The sequence below is a fragment of the Dermacentor silvarum genome, chromosome 2, assembly GCF_013339745.2.
Source record: "Dermacentor silvarum isolate Dsil-2018 chromosome 2, BIME_Dsil_1.4, whole genome shotgun sequence".
In the NCBI taxonomy this organism is placed as follows: Eukaryota; Metazoa; Arthropoda; class Arachnida; order Ixodida; family Ixodidae; genus Dermacentor; species Dermacentor silvarum.
The window spans coordinates 198060417-198076330 of NC_051155.1; the positions used below are offsets into that span (position 1 = coordinate 198060417).

Consider the following 15914-nt stretch of genomic DNA (forward strand, 5'->3'; position numbering starts at 1 on the left):
CCATTCTCAACAACACCGCCAACACACGGTGCTCAGGCACAGGTAGCCGGGAATTACGAAGCCATAAGTGAAATGACGGAACGTTCTCATCCTAATTAAACCACCGTAACTCGCTGGCGCCAAACGCTTTCTAGCCGGCAAGATTACCGCGCCCACGTGCTGCCAGCGCCGAGTATGAGTGACAGCCGAATGAAGAGACTCACAGCGAGAGGCAGAACAGGGCGTCCGTACGGACGAAACCGAAAGGCCCGCAGCGGAGAGGTAGTCCAATCCGGGACGGCGGCAACACAAGGCGGCGGCCGACGTGCACAAGAAAATAGCCCGCTCTGTCCAGAGGCGCGGCACAAACTTAGCGGTACTCGAGCGAGCGCAGACATGAACGCCAGACCAGGTGCACACTCTCTCCACCCCGCCACCCGCCTTGAGAGAAACGGTGCATGCAAAACAGGACATGGCGGAGGTGGTGCCATCTGGCGATCGGTGGAAGTGACGTTCTGTAGGCCACTGCCGGGCCTCGCTGCGAGAAGTGCCGTGGGACATCAGGCATGCGTACGGGCCGCGCCATCTCGTGAGAGGTGTACACACCGCGGTTGCGCTTTCGCTACTCAGTTTGTCACGGGTGGCGCTCTGTGAAGGGCACATTCAGTGTGCTTTCAGATCAAGAGGTAAAGGTTGCGTCGGGTAGCGTTGATGATAATCGGGGAAACACCGCCCACACGCACGATTGCCTCCCCCTCCCCAACACACCCACACTCTCACTCACTCATATAGATAGTACATGTTAGTAGTACTATACGGAGACCAACTTGCTTGACCGACAGAGGAATATAAAGTTAAAGCTTTTATTCTAACAACAACAACAACAACAACAACAACAACAACAACACAACAACACAACAACAACAACAACAACAACAACAACAACAACAACAACAACACAACAAGCAAAGCTCGGAAATGAACAGACAGAGAGTTGTGAAAGATATCAAGATCATGAAAGTGGGCGTTATAAAGACTGTATATTGTAAACGGTTGAGTGTTGATGATGACAGGCAGGAACATGGAAATGTCTATGTTCTCTGGTGATCTTGCGCGGAATACGAAAAATTATACAACTGAGGAGCTCGGGGCTCATGAGGATACCATGAAGAAGTTTGTAAAGAAACAGAAGGTCAGCGTGATTACGTCGGCAGCGAAGTAAGGGCAACGACAATAATCCAACTGCGCTAGAGCAAGGCCCAGCTTCCGTATTAGCAAAGCGGTGATGATAAATGCTTAGAAACTTTTTCTGGACCCAATCTATAATATCCCTGTTGGATCTAGAAATGCCGCTCCAGACGACTGACGTGTATTCGATTTGAGGAAGACAAATTGTTGTGTACAACTTGCGGAATGGTGCAGGATAACTTGAATTCTCTCCATAGAGCCATTCTCTCCATAGAGCCATTCTCTCCATAAACAGAGCCAAGAGTGCGCATACCCCGCATTGCGACGCGTTTAGTGTGAGCTGAAAACTGTAAGGTTCTATCACAAGGTACACCGAGATCATTGATGTCACGGACCTTACACGAATGGTATAGAATCTACTGAATAAGAAAAAAAAAAAAGAATTGCCGCGTATCTGCGTGCTTCGCTGCAAATGTCGTCGAAAGACGATAGTCTTCTGCCGGCCGTACTACATGAGTCGCATGGTGGCCGCGGATCAGACCACAGCATGATACCGATCAGACCGTAGCATGATACGCATGCTTTTGTAGACAAAAGCATGCGTATCATCAACAGCTTATCTTATGGCCACTACAGGATGAATGTATTATACCCAAGCGATCTCGAATTACCCCTGTCTTGTACCAACCAGCTCTCACCCGACTGCACCTGATCGATGCCTCCAAGTGTCTTTTTTCCAATCCGCCAAGCTGGGTAATTTTAACAAACATTGCTGATGAAGTTTTTAAATAGTAACTCAAGTGGAAAATCTTCAATACAAAAGCTGTAGCGCTTGTTGAAAAACATCGGACAATTTCATCTATGTTAAGGTATACCTGTTTAATTTTTTTCCAGCCTTAATTTTTTAAGTGCGTGAAATATTAAAAAAAAGGAAAATACCACGTGACTGCCGGCAAACCCGCCGCGCTTCTAGGGCCCTCAAATGTAAGCTGGACGAATCAGCAAAAGCTGCCCCCGGCACAGAGGTCGATTGAACCGGCTGCAGGTGTCTGCGATCATGGTTTTTATCTCCGTCATTCATCACACTGCCCCCCTCGCCCCCTCCATCGTTTCTTCATTGGTCCGAAAAGAAAAGAAAAAAAAATGCCTGTGCTGCGTCAAATGCTGCCTCCGGTCCCGTATCGCACTCGCACGTAGCGGCCGCTTTTGAGTTGAAGAATTTTTTTTTTTATTCAGAAAGGCACCTACAAGACAAGAAATGGTCTATTGTCTCCGCTTCGCCACAGAATGAGCATAATGGTGAGAGGACGCGGTCCAGACCTGTGTAGGATAGAAGTTTAACATATGTATATGACAGCGCAGCCTCTTGATGGACACTTCAAGTTTTCGTGTTTTGCAAACATTTTTGTGTCTCTGCTGTTTAATTAAAGAGCTTTCTCTCTCTCTTCTTCCGAAAGCTATGAGAAAAATCCCAACTAGTTTTCTTCTACTGGCCCACTATCGCCGGATTCATTGCTGTCACCATCGCAAATCAAATTTGTGCCATTGCCTTTGTTATTATGAGATAAGAATGACAAAAACAACAACGACCGCGTTCCAGCGTACATGATTCAGTAGAAGATAACCCACATTATGCACATACACGTTAATGAATTAATTATCACCAGACGCTCACACCTACTTGCCGATAAGAATGGCTTTGTTAATTGGCTACAGAAGTAAACCAACATCTCGTAAGCCACCAAACACAAATTTCAGTATTTTTTCTTCGTGTGAACATACAATGTACTTCCGCCGCCACCTTCCGGGTATGACAATGTAGCGTGTTTGGTAAAGAGGACGACGACAATGCCTTACACGTGACTCGTGCGATGGCACGAGCCGAAGAAAAAGCTGCGTAGAAGCGTTCCAAATTCTGGGTGTCGTCTTCTGTCCTCGCTTTTTCTGGCTTAGGCCCTTAGGGAAGATGGCTCACACTCCGGCGACTGACGGCGCCCCGAGATCTACCCCCCAGAACCTGCATCGGTCAGCTGCATGTCTGTTTCTCTAGAGGAAGGTGACAAGGATCTAACGCCAGTCGGCGTCCATCATAAGCCTGGAACTGGAGCTGGGCACAAGCCGGTCCACTGCTTGAACCGCGAGCGCTGGAGCACGTAGTCTTTGCCATCAGCAGCTTCACCCGTCGGCTGCTGCGCTATCTTCCGCGCCAGCATAACCCTTCCTTCTCGCCTATCCACCTATACTGGCTGCTGGTTAGCGTGTGGTTCGGCAGCAAGGGGACCACTAGGGAGCAGCTCGAAGGCGTGCTGCGCTGCGCAGAGCTACCAGTACCCGCCGACCGAGGCCAGGTTTTCTTCAAGAACTTCATACGCACGCTGCGTACCAGCGGAAAACAGCAGCACGTGCATTTTATCAGCGCCCAGTGCGTGACCTCCGTGGACCGCCTCCAGGACGCCTCGAGCAAGGCACTGCGAAGAGGACTTCTACGTGTCCATCCTCCCACTGGTGGCCGACGCCAGGCCCGAACGCACGAGGAACGAGATCAACCTCTGGTTCGAGACAACGTCCCGCGGGCACGTGCCCAGCGTCATGAGCGAAAGCCTGCCGACCACCGGCACAGACGGGTCTTCGACGGCGTGCCACGTGATCGCGAGCGCCGCGTACGCCGAGCACTCCTGGGACTCTCGGTTCGGCCGGCACAGGATGGTGCTGGCCAACCTCTACAACAATGGCACCGAACCGTGCAAGACGCGCATGGTACGCTCCATCTCGTACTACCGCTACTGCGCGTCCAAGGCGCTCTCGGCTCGCTGCCTGGTCGTCCCGAGCGTGGGTGGCAAGTGGCACATGCTGCTCCTGCTGCCCACCGACCACCGCGGGGTACACGCCGTCGTAGTACCGGCTGGACGTCGAGGCACTGCAGCAGGCCCTGAAGAGCTGCGACGAGACGCTCGTCGAACTGAGCTTGCCCAACATCGAGCTCGAGAGCTCCGTGTCGATGCGGCAAGCCCTCAAGAGGGCTGGCCTGGCTGCTCTCTTCGACCCGGAGAAGGCCGACCTCAGCGGCCTCCTCAAGGAGTCTGGCGAGCCTCTCACCGAGTTTGTACACAAGCTCAAGCTCAAGGTGACCAACGTGGGCCACGAAGGAGAGCACCACGGCGTCACGGTGATCAACGAGAGCGGCGAGCACCCCGGCTCGCCGATCGAGTTCCACGTCAATCACCCGTTCGTGTTCGTGCTCTACGAGCCGGTCAACAACACTAACCTGTTCGTCGGCAGGGTCGTCGAGTTGATCATGGTAGAACAGTCATGCCAGGACAACACGAGGCGGGTGCTGTACAGGGCTGCTTAACTGTTGGGAGACTATTTTGTCAGTATTTCTCGCGTTATTTTTCATTGTTTGTTGTATTACGTGTACATTGCGCAATGTGTATAAAGAGCGTTTTTATAGATGGAAAAAAAAAGAGGCTTGCACTGTTCTTATTCAACAATAAGGACAAATATTTAAAAAGCTGTTATGCACTTACGCTGTAACAGATTACGCTGTTATGTAACAGATTACGCTGTTATGCACTTAAAATCCTGCTGAAATGGTTTTCGAACCCCTGTAGACTGCTTATAGGGGGCACAAGTTAGAGAAAGAAAAAAGCAGTAGCAGTGCATACAAGCTTATGCCATCTGAAACAGACGGTTCAATTGTATTGGGCACACTGTTCCAGTAATTGTCACGACTTCCGATGCTGCTTGAAACGTACCGTAATCGATCAATTGCTCCATATTGTCAAATTAAGTCTGTGAATGGCATCCGGCACCTTGTGTTGTAGCGGTACGTGTCTTCGTCTGGTCTGTAGTCCGGCGTGCTCTTTCGCACTTTACCTCAAGTTATGCAGTACCAACTAGCCCACCAATCTGTTCTTTTGAACTATTTCATTTTCACGTCTATCACGCCAAGTGAACGATCCCTATAGCAACAGCTGATCCGACTATTAATGGGGAAAAGAATGGAAAATGGAATTATTCGTCACAAGATGCGACCCCTGTCGTTCCTACCCGGGTCGTTCCTATACCGGGTAGCGAACGCATTCAAAAATGTTTATAGGTTTCCTGTGTTGGATAGCGCACTTCTAGTTCATGAGCTGGTCTACTCGAAGAGGCGGACATTACTTGCACAAAAAATTGAAATGCATAATAGACTAACAAAAATTCGCAAATTAAGTTAAGTGCGAAGCACTTTATAGGAGCCCGGGCTGTCGGCGTATAATGTGATCTCATGTCGTATAATGTAAAAGATAGGAATAATAAAGCATTAGGCGCATTAATTAGCAGAAATTCGTTAAAATCGTGAAAATCTTATGTGATCTCATGTCATGGTCACGCGCAGCAAAGGCTTTGGCTCCGTGTGCGTGGCGGTTTCTCACCAGTTGTGCCTTAGCACAGATGTCAAAACGGATGATGGATTGCTAAACACAAGATAAACACACGATAAAACAAGATAAACACAAGGAAAACACAAGGGAAACACTGGCGAATCATTGCTTCGCACTTCCCCAGCTTTCACTTTGAGCGGAATTGCATTACCACCGAGTTAACCAAGGCCACTGTCCCGGACCGGTACCCAATTTCGTTAACTTGGTAAGTACCAAAATAGGCATAGTATGACAAGAGTGTATGACAAACATAAATGATAGGTCATGACATGAATGCAATGACATGCCTGTCATGTAGGTAATGAAACAGCCGCCTACGTCTTTGTGCTCTCATGGTCGTTTCGTTAACTTGATAGGTACCAAAATTGGCATAGTATGGCGAGAGTGTATGACGAACATAAGTGATAAATAATTACATGAATTTCATGACATGCGTGTCATGTAGGTCATGAAACAGCCACCTAAAATGATAATGACACAGCGAAAGAAGATTAACACTCAAAAACCACTGAAATGGTTCGGACGTGAGTACTAAGTGAAGGAAACACTCAAGGATGGTGGTAAAAGTCATAGTCATGACCATGACTCAGCAAAAATGACAATGACTCAGCGAAAATTTTTAAACTAATTACCTTAGAGCCCATATTGCAATTTACGAATTCTATCCGTGGAGTTCGCAAGGTGGATCCACTTGGAACGAATTCTCAGGATGACACCAATGTAGGAAGGCCCTCCATGCAGCTGTGACCTACGTCACCGAAGAGCCGGCACAGAAATGGGCGGCTCTAGGGCACTTCTTCTAGGGCAGCTATTCTAGGGCAACTCTAGGGCAGCTTTTCACAGTATCAAGTCTGCCTTGCAACAAAGAACTTACGAGCAGGTGATATCCGGCATCAAGGAAGTACACCACCATGCTCTGGAAACAGGGCACAACATAATATTTCAGTGGATTCCTGCTCACTGTGGCATCATCGGCAACTACTTTGCTGACAGGTCTGCCCGGTCTGCCCACGAAGACACCCAGACGCGTTCAATACGCGTTCAAGGACGGACACTGCCAGGGAACTTCGTCTGCTTGCACGCAAAAAGTCACAAGCTTTCTGGAGTTCAAGTGCCTTCAATTACCGATTGCAAAAGCTTGACCCGTTGCTACGGCCACAACTACCATCTAGCCTTTACCGCGGCGAAACAACTTTGCTGTGTCGCTTGTGGCTTAGAGTGGCGTTCACGAACGCTTACTCATATCGTATGGAAATGGCCGAGAGCCCGATGTGCGACTCCTGTAGGTGTGAGGAAGCCATCGAGCACCTATTGTGCACCTGTCCTCACTACGACGTACAACGCCTCTCTCTCAGGACAACTCTAAACCAACTGGACTTGAGACTGTTCTCTGAGTCAAAGGTACTCGGACCGTGCCTACACCCGTCACTGGAACAAAAAGCGATTCGGGTACTAGTACATTACTTGAAGTGCACCGGTTTAAGAGACCGCTCATAGTGTCCTTGTGCATCGTCCCACGTGTACTCAGTACTCACTCTTTCCCTTTTAGGGGCGAAGCACCTTAGGGCCGTGCCTTGTCCCCACCTCGTCATCGTCATCGTCGTCCTTAGCTCTGGTTTGCATGGAGTCCGCTAGGGGCGCTGCGGTGCACAAGGGCGTTCGTTCCCGACGCACGCTCTCTTTCCTTCTTCAGCCATGGATGATAACGGTCGCTTTGATAATGGCGCGCCCGCTATGGATGAAAAGGCGAGAGTGGCGGCTCAACTGCAAGCGGAGTCGAGGTCTCACAAAGCTGCTGCAGCACGGCGACGCCGGCATGCGGACCCGGAGCTGAGGGCTCACAAAGCTGCAGCAGTACGGCAACGCCCGCAAGCGGACCCCGAGCTGAGGGTTCGCGAAGCTCGCGGTTGAACAGAGCATCGGTGCCACCAACCTCAGGTAGAGAACGCTTCCGGCGTTTTGCCGCCGCTTTCCGCGCTCTCGCCGCCTCTGGGTCCGCTTGCCGGCGTCGGGGGATTCACGGTTACCCCGATTACCGGAATGATCCCCCGGTGCTTCGCCCACTCATCATCATTCACTTCATGGATATGCGGTTATTTTTTCATCTTTCTATTCCCCTTTCCCTTACCCCTTGTGTAGGGTAGCAAACCGGACGCTCGTCTGGTTGACCTCCCTGCCTTTCCTCTCCTTGGTCTCTCCTTGTCTTCGCTTGGCAGCCCAATAATCTTCGCTTGGTGGCATCAAAAACTTGCACCGCTCTTTTGGAACTTCTGCTTCCAGAGGAGGAGCGGATAAACAGACGATAAAATTTTCGGCTCAGGATAGTAAGGGGGGGGGGGAGCAAGAGGGAAAGAGGGAGTTCAGTTGATGATGATGATGATTACAATTTATTGGCATTACATTTGAAACGGCCGGGGCGGTGACGAATAGTCACCTAGCCTGCTTGAGTTAATCGGGTGTGCTATACTTACTTTTTTACATACTTATGTGTGTTACATACTTATTTGGGTGTACATGCTTATTTTTTGTATGCATCTTCTTAATGTTCTTTCTCTTTTCCTCAAAATTTTCTGTCTACCTTGTACCACTTCCTATGCCTATAATGAATCTGGCCGTATCAATCTCTTGCCCAACTTTTTTCAACCAATAATCTAAACGTCTCTTGCTTATCTCGACTGCTGAAGGATTGATGCTTCCGTCCACTTTAAACTTTAAATCCATACGCTTCCACACACGAATGGATGGATGGATGCTGTGAGCGTGCACCTTTGAAACTTGGTGGTGGATTGTGGCACCAAGTTCTTGTTGTTATTTTGCCTAATGTCCTAACTATCTTAAAAAAGAAAAACTACACACACGCACAAAGAATTCCCAGCCTCAACTTTTCTGAACGACTATTAGAATTTGTTTTCTGTACGCCTTCGTTCTTCGTGGTCTCCCTATATTTTCTGCCACCAAACCTTCTATCTCCCTTTAACAATCTCCATCGCGGACATGCTTACTTTCCCCCTGCTATAACCATACAGCTGGGTAGATATCTTCACATTCTACTAAAATATGTTCCATCGTTTCCCTAGCTTTGCCGTAGCAAGCACATGCTTCTTAGCGTTAGTACGCTTTTTGAAAGAAACAGGACTTAGTGAAGTACTATAGAATGTGCGGACTAATGCGTTTCTTTTTCTTTTCTTTTTAATCTTCTCTTGTTTTCTAATCTTTTCTGCCCTTACCCCATCCCCTTGTGCAGAGTAGCCAACCGGACACTTAACCTGGTTAACCTCTCTGCCTTTCACCTCTTATTTTCCTTCCTTGCTTCCTTCTTCTTCCTTGGTGCACCTCGCTTTTTAACTATGCGTTCTAAGGCATCCTGATCTCGCTTCTAAAGGTAAGGAGCTTCCCTTTGAGTTATCATAAATCGTCTTTTACCTTTACAGAAGAATAATTTACAGGAGAATAAAATTGGGTTGGAGTGCATACGGCAGGCATTACCAAATCCTGACTGGAAGCTTACCACTGTCGTTGAAAAGAAAAGTTTACAACCATTGCCTTGTACCGGTGCTAACATATGGGGCAGAAACTTGGAGGTTAACAAAGAATCTCGAGAACAAGTTAAGGACCACACAAAAAGCAATGAAACGAAAAGTGTTAGGCCTAACGTTAAGAGACAGGAAGAGAGCGGTGTGGATCAGAGAGCAAACGGGGATAGGCGATATTCTAGTTGACATTACGAGGGGAAAAAAGTCGCAGTTTCGCCTGAAAGGCGAAGCATCAATTGCGATAGCAAATTAGCAGAGAGCTATACGGAATAAGGATAGTAGTTTTATCGGCTGTATAAACTTGGACACATTCGCTTACTAACTGAATTAACAAGCATGGTGTCAGCCTGAACAAGCAAACACTCGACAATCCCCCTCGACGACCGCAGACAACCGCTGTCAAAACGCTAGCGTGAGCAAGCGCAGCGGCAGCAGCAAGTGAAGGTTCCTGGGGTCTTTCGCTATATAGCGCATACAAAGCTATGAGCCGTCTGCAGATCGCTTTCAAGATGCGGTGTGGGCGACCAGCCGCAACCGCTCAAAGTACAAGTGCGCAGTTGCGGGCAGAGTAGAAGACGCAACCCCTCCCTCCCACGTTGCCTTCCCGCTTTCCTCCTTTCGCGTGCGAGACTGAGTCGCCAGTTCCCCTTGCGCCGTTGGTGCCGCAGCACGGCGTCACCCCCCTCCTTTCCTCCCATTCCCCCACGGCCTTTCGCGCGATGGTCGCGTTTGCTCTCCGCCGTGCGTTCGCTCTCCGTGAAAGCGCGCGTCCCTCGCGCGCTTTCACTTGCACATACGGCGCGCGGCGGCGATTTTATCGCCCTTGGACTTTATACGGAAGCTCATGGCGATGACGACGACGGCGGGAATCTGCTTGGAATGTCCACATAATTGCGCAATACAATTTATCTGGGCAGACCATGTAATGCGTAGGAAGGATAACAGGTGGACAATTAGAGTTACAGAATGGATACCAAGAGAAAGGAAGCGCAGTCGAGGACGGCAGAAAACTAAGTGGGGTGACGAAGTTAGGAAATTTGCAGGCGCAAGTTGGAATCAGCTAGCGCAAGACAGGGGTAATTGGGACGATTTCTGAAACGTTCCACTTCGGCGATAGTTCGCCTTGCGCCTTCAGGAGCGGGCTGATTGACATTTGAGCAAAATTGAATGACGTTGGGCTCAACCAGCCAATCAGCTCATCCAATTTTGCTAGAACAGCCAATCAGTGCGCACCTGAAGGCGAAAGGCGAACTATCGGCAAAGTGGAACGTTTCAGAATACGTCCCTTGGAGATCGCAGGGAGAGGCCTTCGTCCTGCAGTGGATAGAAAATTTAGGCTGAAGAAGATGATGATGACGAAATTGTATTTTTCCTGATTTCGCTTTTTCCTCTCAGGTAGTTACTCATATCGGGTTTCTTTACCATTGCCGCCACCCATGAGAATATCTTAGCCTCTATGGCTTTGCAGTGTGACGTTATTTGTTGCCGTGTTGCGTACTATACCGGTCGCGTACTTGCAGGTAAGCTTCCTAATTAGTTTGCTTCAGTGTGAGTCAATATTTTCCTGTACAAACGCTTGAACACTCTCGCAACCAATTTACTTTCTTTCATATTCCTCAGTTCGTTCTTCCGAAATCAATTTTACTCTGAGCTTCTCCCACTTAAAAACTTGTCCACCCCATATCACCCTGTACAGCTTCATTTGTAGTCTTCCCGTGAGCGCCCAATGCGAGGCGTCCCACTGACCTTTGGTTGCCATCGAAGTCCTGATTGTACCCCTGACGTCAAGCAAACAACCACACTTCCAAATGAAGTCTGGAGCACCTCCGGAGCACCTCGTGCTATTGTATCCCCATAGTGCGAACTCACCGCGTCTTTCCTTCCCGCTCAATTCTCTCTCATATTTATATTCCGCCTTTCCCGTCCCGTAGTATAGGGTAGCCAACCAGACGCATTTCTGGTTAACATCCTCGCCTTCTCTCTCTCTCTCTCTCTTTCTTTCTTTCTTTCCTCCTCCTCCTCCTCCTCCTCCCATTATTCCACTTTGCTATTATTGTTTTTCCTATGTTTCAGTGGCTATCTGGGCAAAGCAACATCACTGGAAATGAATGTGCCGACAAAATTGCCCGTGAGGCACATCGAGAATGTGAAAGAAACCTCGATACCAATGTCAAGAACGGATGCAGCACGGCACCTCAGCGGTCTTGCCCATACTATAACTCTAAGAAATTGGAATACACCGGAGTTTACCAACCGGCGCCTATAGGCTACGGACCCCCACATGCAATTATAACCTTTACCGGGTTTTAAGCGACGGTAAGAAACATTACTGTGACGCTGCGAATGGGAGTTTCCTTTACAAAAACCTATTCATTCCTTATTGGAATGGCGGACAGTGGCAATTGCAGCACATGTGGTGTTGGGGAAAACCACCAATCATCTCTTATGGGACTGCCCCACATATGAAGATGAGAGGAGTGCCCTTCGGACAGCTTTGGGGCACTTAGACGACAGACCTTTTACATAGAAGAAGGTCTTGTGCCTGCGGCCTCGTGCGTCTGCTATGTGCAAGGCTTTGAGATATACCAGCCTGTATGACCGTCTGTGACTGAACGCTTGATGAACGGTGAACGATGAACGCTTGACTGTGTGTGCAAAGTGTAAACTTCTCTCTTCCTTCTCCTCCTTCAATCCCCTTTCCCTCTTTCAGAGTTATGGGGTAGCCTACCGGGCTCAGCCTGGTTATCCTCCCTGCCTTTACCTTATGACTTCTCTGCCAACCCCTCCCTCAGTTTCCATATACCAATTGCCTTCGTTTATCCATACACTAAGGTATTTGTATTCTTTTAGCCGAGGTATTTCCTGGCCCTGTATTGACACTGTCTGTTAACTATTTTCATTGAATACCATAAAACCTGATTTTTAACGCTAAATTTCAATCCTAAATTATCACCTTCCTGTCCACAGATATAAGCCAGACGTTGCATATCACTTTGCCTGTTAGCAAGCAAGACAATGTCGTCCGCATAAAGCAAACCAGGAAGCTGATACTCTACTGTTGTGCCCGTCTGTTTGTATGAGAATAAACCCAATTCTTCAACCTCAATTTCTTCAACTTTATTGCGTGGCAGCTTTGAAAACTAGAAGTTGTCGAGCATCCAAGATTCCCAAGGCGTGCAAGTTTTACTGTTTTATTTTATTTGTTCGTGGCACTAACGAAGAACTATAAAGACGGAGGAAGCAGAATGATCAGCTCGGGCCTCCTTCAGTATGCACGGCGACAGAGCCATCTTTAGACTTCTCTTACGAGAATGAACCCAGCTGCGGGTGTTCGTGTTTCGGCCATCTGAATGTAGGGGAGGGTCTTGGAGCGAAAGCGATCGTAGGGCGGCGTGTTTACGCGCTCTTCACTGACTCCCTACCCAACCAGTGCGAACAGAGAATCTTTCAAGCTACAGCAGTTGCCACGAAAGATGCTTTGTTTGGAGTTACCCGCGCTTGCAGCTATTAGGGCAAGTGCACGTGGAGGCCCTTCCGACCAAGGCGATGCACGAAGTGCTGACCATTCTTGCTTAATGCCTGTGTGGAGCAGTGCACACGGTTGTGGTAGAAAACGTTGCCTGCCATATGCAGCGTTAGCGCGTGGGTCATCGTACGAGTGAGTCCTGCTGTTTACACTGAAAATTACTAGCATATTCATCCTAGAATAATTAGTTACACCTATTTACCATACTACCTTCTTGTGTCATACTTTCGCGCGCTCACTGTTGTGAACACCGTTGTTGCGTAATTCTCACCTACATCGCTCGCGTTGCCTTCGCAAGCGGTGCGTGGCGAGGAAGTTCAGTTATGAAAATGCCCACGCGTAACCATTTTTATGTTCTTTGTTACATTTGTCTGCTTGTACTCGTGCTTCCGAAGGCTACACAGAACTAATGTTGAACTTTTTTTTTAATTAAATGTATTTAAGGAGAGGTTGGTGCCTATATGTGGCGCCGGCTACTCCTCTTCTCTTACAAGATAGTTGTCCTCGGAATGTTGTCAAAAATCACAAATGTTGTCAAAATCACAAAACTGGACTTATAACCACATGTACGAACATTCACGTACTAAGTCTTAACTGCAATATAAATCAATGTTCGCGCAACAGAAGAGTTCACATAACATAAATACTCACAACACCGAAGGGTTCACACGCAACACATGAGTTCACAAAGCATAAATGTTGACAAAACCAAGATGTTCCCAAAGAGCACTTGCAAATTAGGTCCCTCTTGAATGCCACGCTCTAAATACAACAGTCTTGTACGCAGACACAAATGTTACATGAACACGAAGACACAATAAACATTTAATCAAGGGTGCCTGTTAATAATAACAATGCCAGCAATAACTATCTAACTTAGTATTTTTGTGATATTTTTCATTCCCCCAAAAATTGTAGTAAGGCGCGCGCAGCGATGTTTTGTAGTTTCTCTGTCGGCCATGGACCCAAAATTTTTCCTATGAATAGTGGCTGTCTATCCAAACCATGTAGTTTTTCTGAAAGCTTCTTACGGGGAGCATCATGTTTTTTACAGTGTCGAAGAAGGTGTTCTATGTCTTCTTCAGCCTCTTCACGTGAGCATGTAGCACTATTAGTTTTTCTTATCCTATACGGGAAGCTCTTAGTATAGGCAATGGCTAGCAGAAGCCTATGTACTGTTGTTTCAATCGATCGGTCAATTTTAAACGGTATATTGAATTCTATTCGGGGATCAATATTATACAATTGAGAGTTCTGCGCATCATTTATGAACCAAGTTTCCTTGGACAATTTAGCGCATAGTTTGTTCAATAAACAACGCGCATCACTCGTTGCTGGAGGAACTAGTGATAATTCATTTTTTTGATGAGCTGCACGTGCCATGTGATCAGCTGTTAGATTTCCTATGATTTCACAGTGACGTGGAATCCACTGGAAAGTTATGTCGTGTTGTAGATCTTTCGCTATGACGTTTGTTTTCTGTATTTCGTATGCCAATGTGCTGTTTGTTTTTCTTAAGCTGATTTCATTTAAGCTCAGCAATGTGGCTTGCGAATCACTCAGAACTACCCAGCGAAGAGGTCCTGAATGCTGACATATGTAACGTAAAGCTGAAAGTATTGCGTAAAGTTCTGCCATTGTGGACGTTGTAAATTGGCAAAGCTTATAAGCTCATTTCTGTTGGTATGCAGGTATATAAAACGCTGATGTAGAGCTTTGTTTCCAGCAAGATACATTGGTATATACGTGAATGCGATCTACATAGTTAGTGTAAAAATGTGATAAAGTTAATTGCTTTATCGCAACTACGGGCATATCACATTGCGACCTATTCCAGGAATTGAAGTGACAATTAGTTCTGGAATTGCAAGTCGCCATGGGGGATGAGTTGCGCAAGCAGGCCAGTATTCGTAAGCAGGTAGTAAGTTTTTGCACCGCCGTATTTCATCATATATGCATGCAGCGGTTCTACCTTGAAGGTCTTCGCATAGTGGATGATTAGCGTGTTGTGTTGCCAAACGAAAAAAGTGACGACAAGTTTCCTTAAATCTTAGTTCATGAAAAGTTGGTTGGTGGGACTCAGCAATTACCAAAGCACTGGCAGATGCACGGGGAACGCCAAGACTTATGCGAAGACTTCTGGTCATTGTTCTTTGAATTGTTTCCTCTAGATTACGGGATACACCATGTAGTACAGGGGAAAAGTATGCTATTCTTTGTCTATAATGATCACCGAGTGAATGCGTAATAAAGAAAAGGTTGAACTATCCCATCTCACTCCAACAAATCGACGAAGAATGTTGATTAGGGAGTTGACTTTCTCCTCTAATGCTTTTATTTGGTATTTGGGGTCATGATAGCCGTCTGGCTGTAATAATAACGAAGAACTTGTGTTGTCGCACAAGTTGCAAATGCTGAGAGTCTAGCACGAGCTGCAATTTCTGAGGCATTTCCTTGTAAAAGGAAGTACAACAGTTTTCTCAAGTGAAATTGTTCTCCATATATGCTAGCATTGCCGAATGGCATCGTATTCTAAAAAAAATGAAAATAAAAAAAAGCTTATTTTTAGAACGCATTTCCTCCGGAGACGTAGTAAGGAAGTGTTGCATTAAAAAAAAAGAATTTGGGGTGATCTTGTTATTGAACATAAATTAATCTGGTCCGGCAATCATGGACAAAGAGAGAACTGGACAGGACTGAAAAACTTTATTTAGGCCCTGCAGGACTCGCTTGGCGTGTAAGCGGGCGTTCTCCCACGTAGAGACCAACAGGGAATACCTGGCGGCCGCTTTCGTGGGGCTGCTGGACGGCCCATTGCTGGTCGGCGAGAAGCGAGCTTCTGAGGGACTTCTCCCACTTGTCCGAGGTAGAGTCGGGATGAGCGTTTCTACGCTCCAAGAGAATGTGTGCGAGTGTCGCCGTGTATCCGCATGAGGGGCACGTGTCGCTGGGGTACGCGTCAGGATAGAGAACGTGGAGTTTGGTGGGGTTTGGGTACGTGTCTGTTTGCAATAAGCGTAGAAGGATATGTTTCATTAACTATGTCTTGCCATCTTGTTTATTACCGCTATGCATTTAGCTACCACTCTGCGTCGCTTCCTTTACGGCCAGTGCAGAACACACACAATTAAAGGGCCGAGATTTGTCGCTAAGGGCAATTACTTATTGCTTATGTCTTATGTCTATTACTTATTGCTTATGTAATTCTAGCAAATACAGCCGTGCGGCACGGTGGAACTACGCCCAAATAAAACAAAGGAG

General features: G+C 47.3%; 3 protein-coding genes across 4 annotated transcripts in view; 2 read left to right on the top strand and 1 right to left on the bottom strand.

Moving 5' to 3' along the window:
• The window catches only part of LOC119442422 (serine/arginine repetitive matrix protein 1), a 124656-nt gene extending 124288 nt beyond the window's left edge, over nt 1–368 (bottom strand). Inside the window, exon 1 of the mRNA XM_037707296.2 lies at nt 204–368. The gene's annotated coding sequence lies outside the window, so the exon portion shown is untranslated. The remainder of the gene's footprint in view (nt 1–203) is intronic.
• The window catches only part of LOC125943268 (uncharacterized), a 37839-nt gene that overhangs the window by 16877 nt on the left and 5048 nt on the right, over nt 1–15914 (top strand). The window contains exon 1 of one of the 2 annotated variants that reach the window (XM_049662131.1): nt 12539–12785. The exons of the other annotated variant lie outside the window; for it this stretch is intronic. The gene's annotated coding sequence lies outside the window, so the exon portion shown is untranslated. Of the gene's footprint in view, nt 1–12538; nt 12786–15914 lie in introns of those variants that run through there. 2 annotated transcript variants of the gene reach the window in all.
• LOC119440647 (serpin B3) lies at nt 3134–4519 on the top strand. Its single transcript, XM_037705538.1, has 3 exons — nt 3134–3192; nt 3618–3996; nt 4064–4519. Exons 1-3 carry the CDS (start codon nt 3134–3136, stop codon nt 4517–4519), a joined length of 894 nt encoding a protein of 297 aa, XP_037561466.1.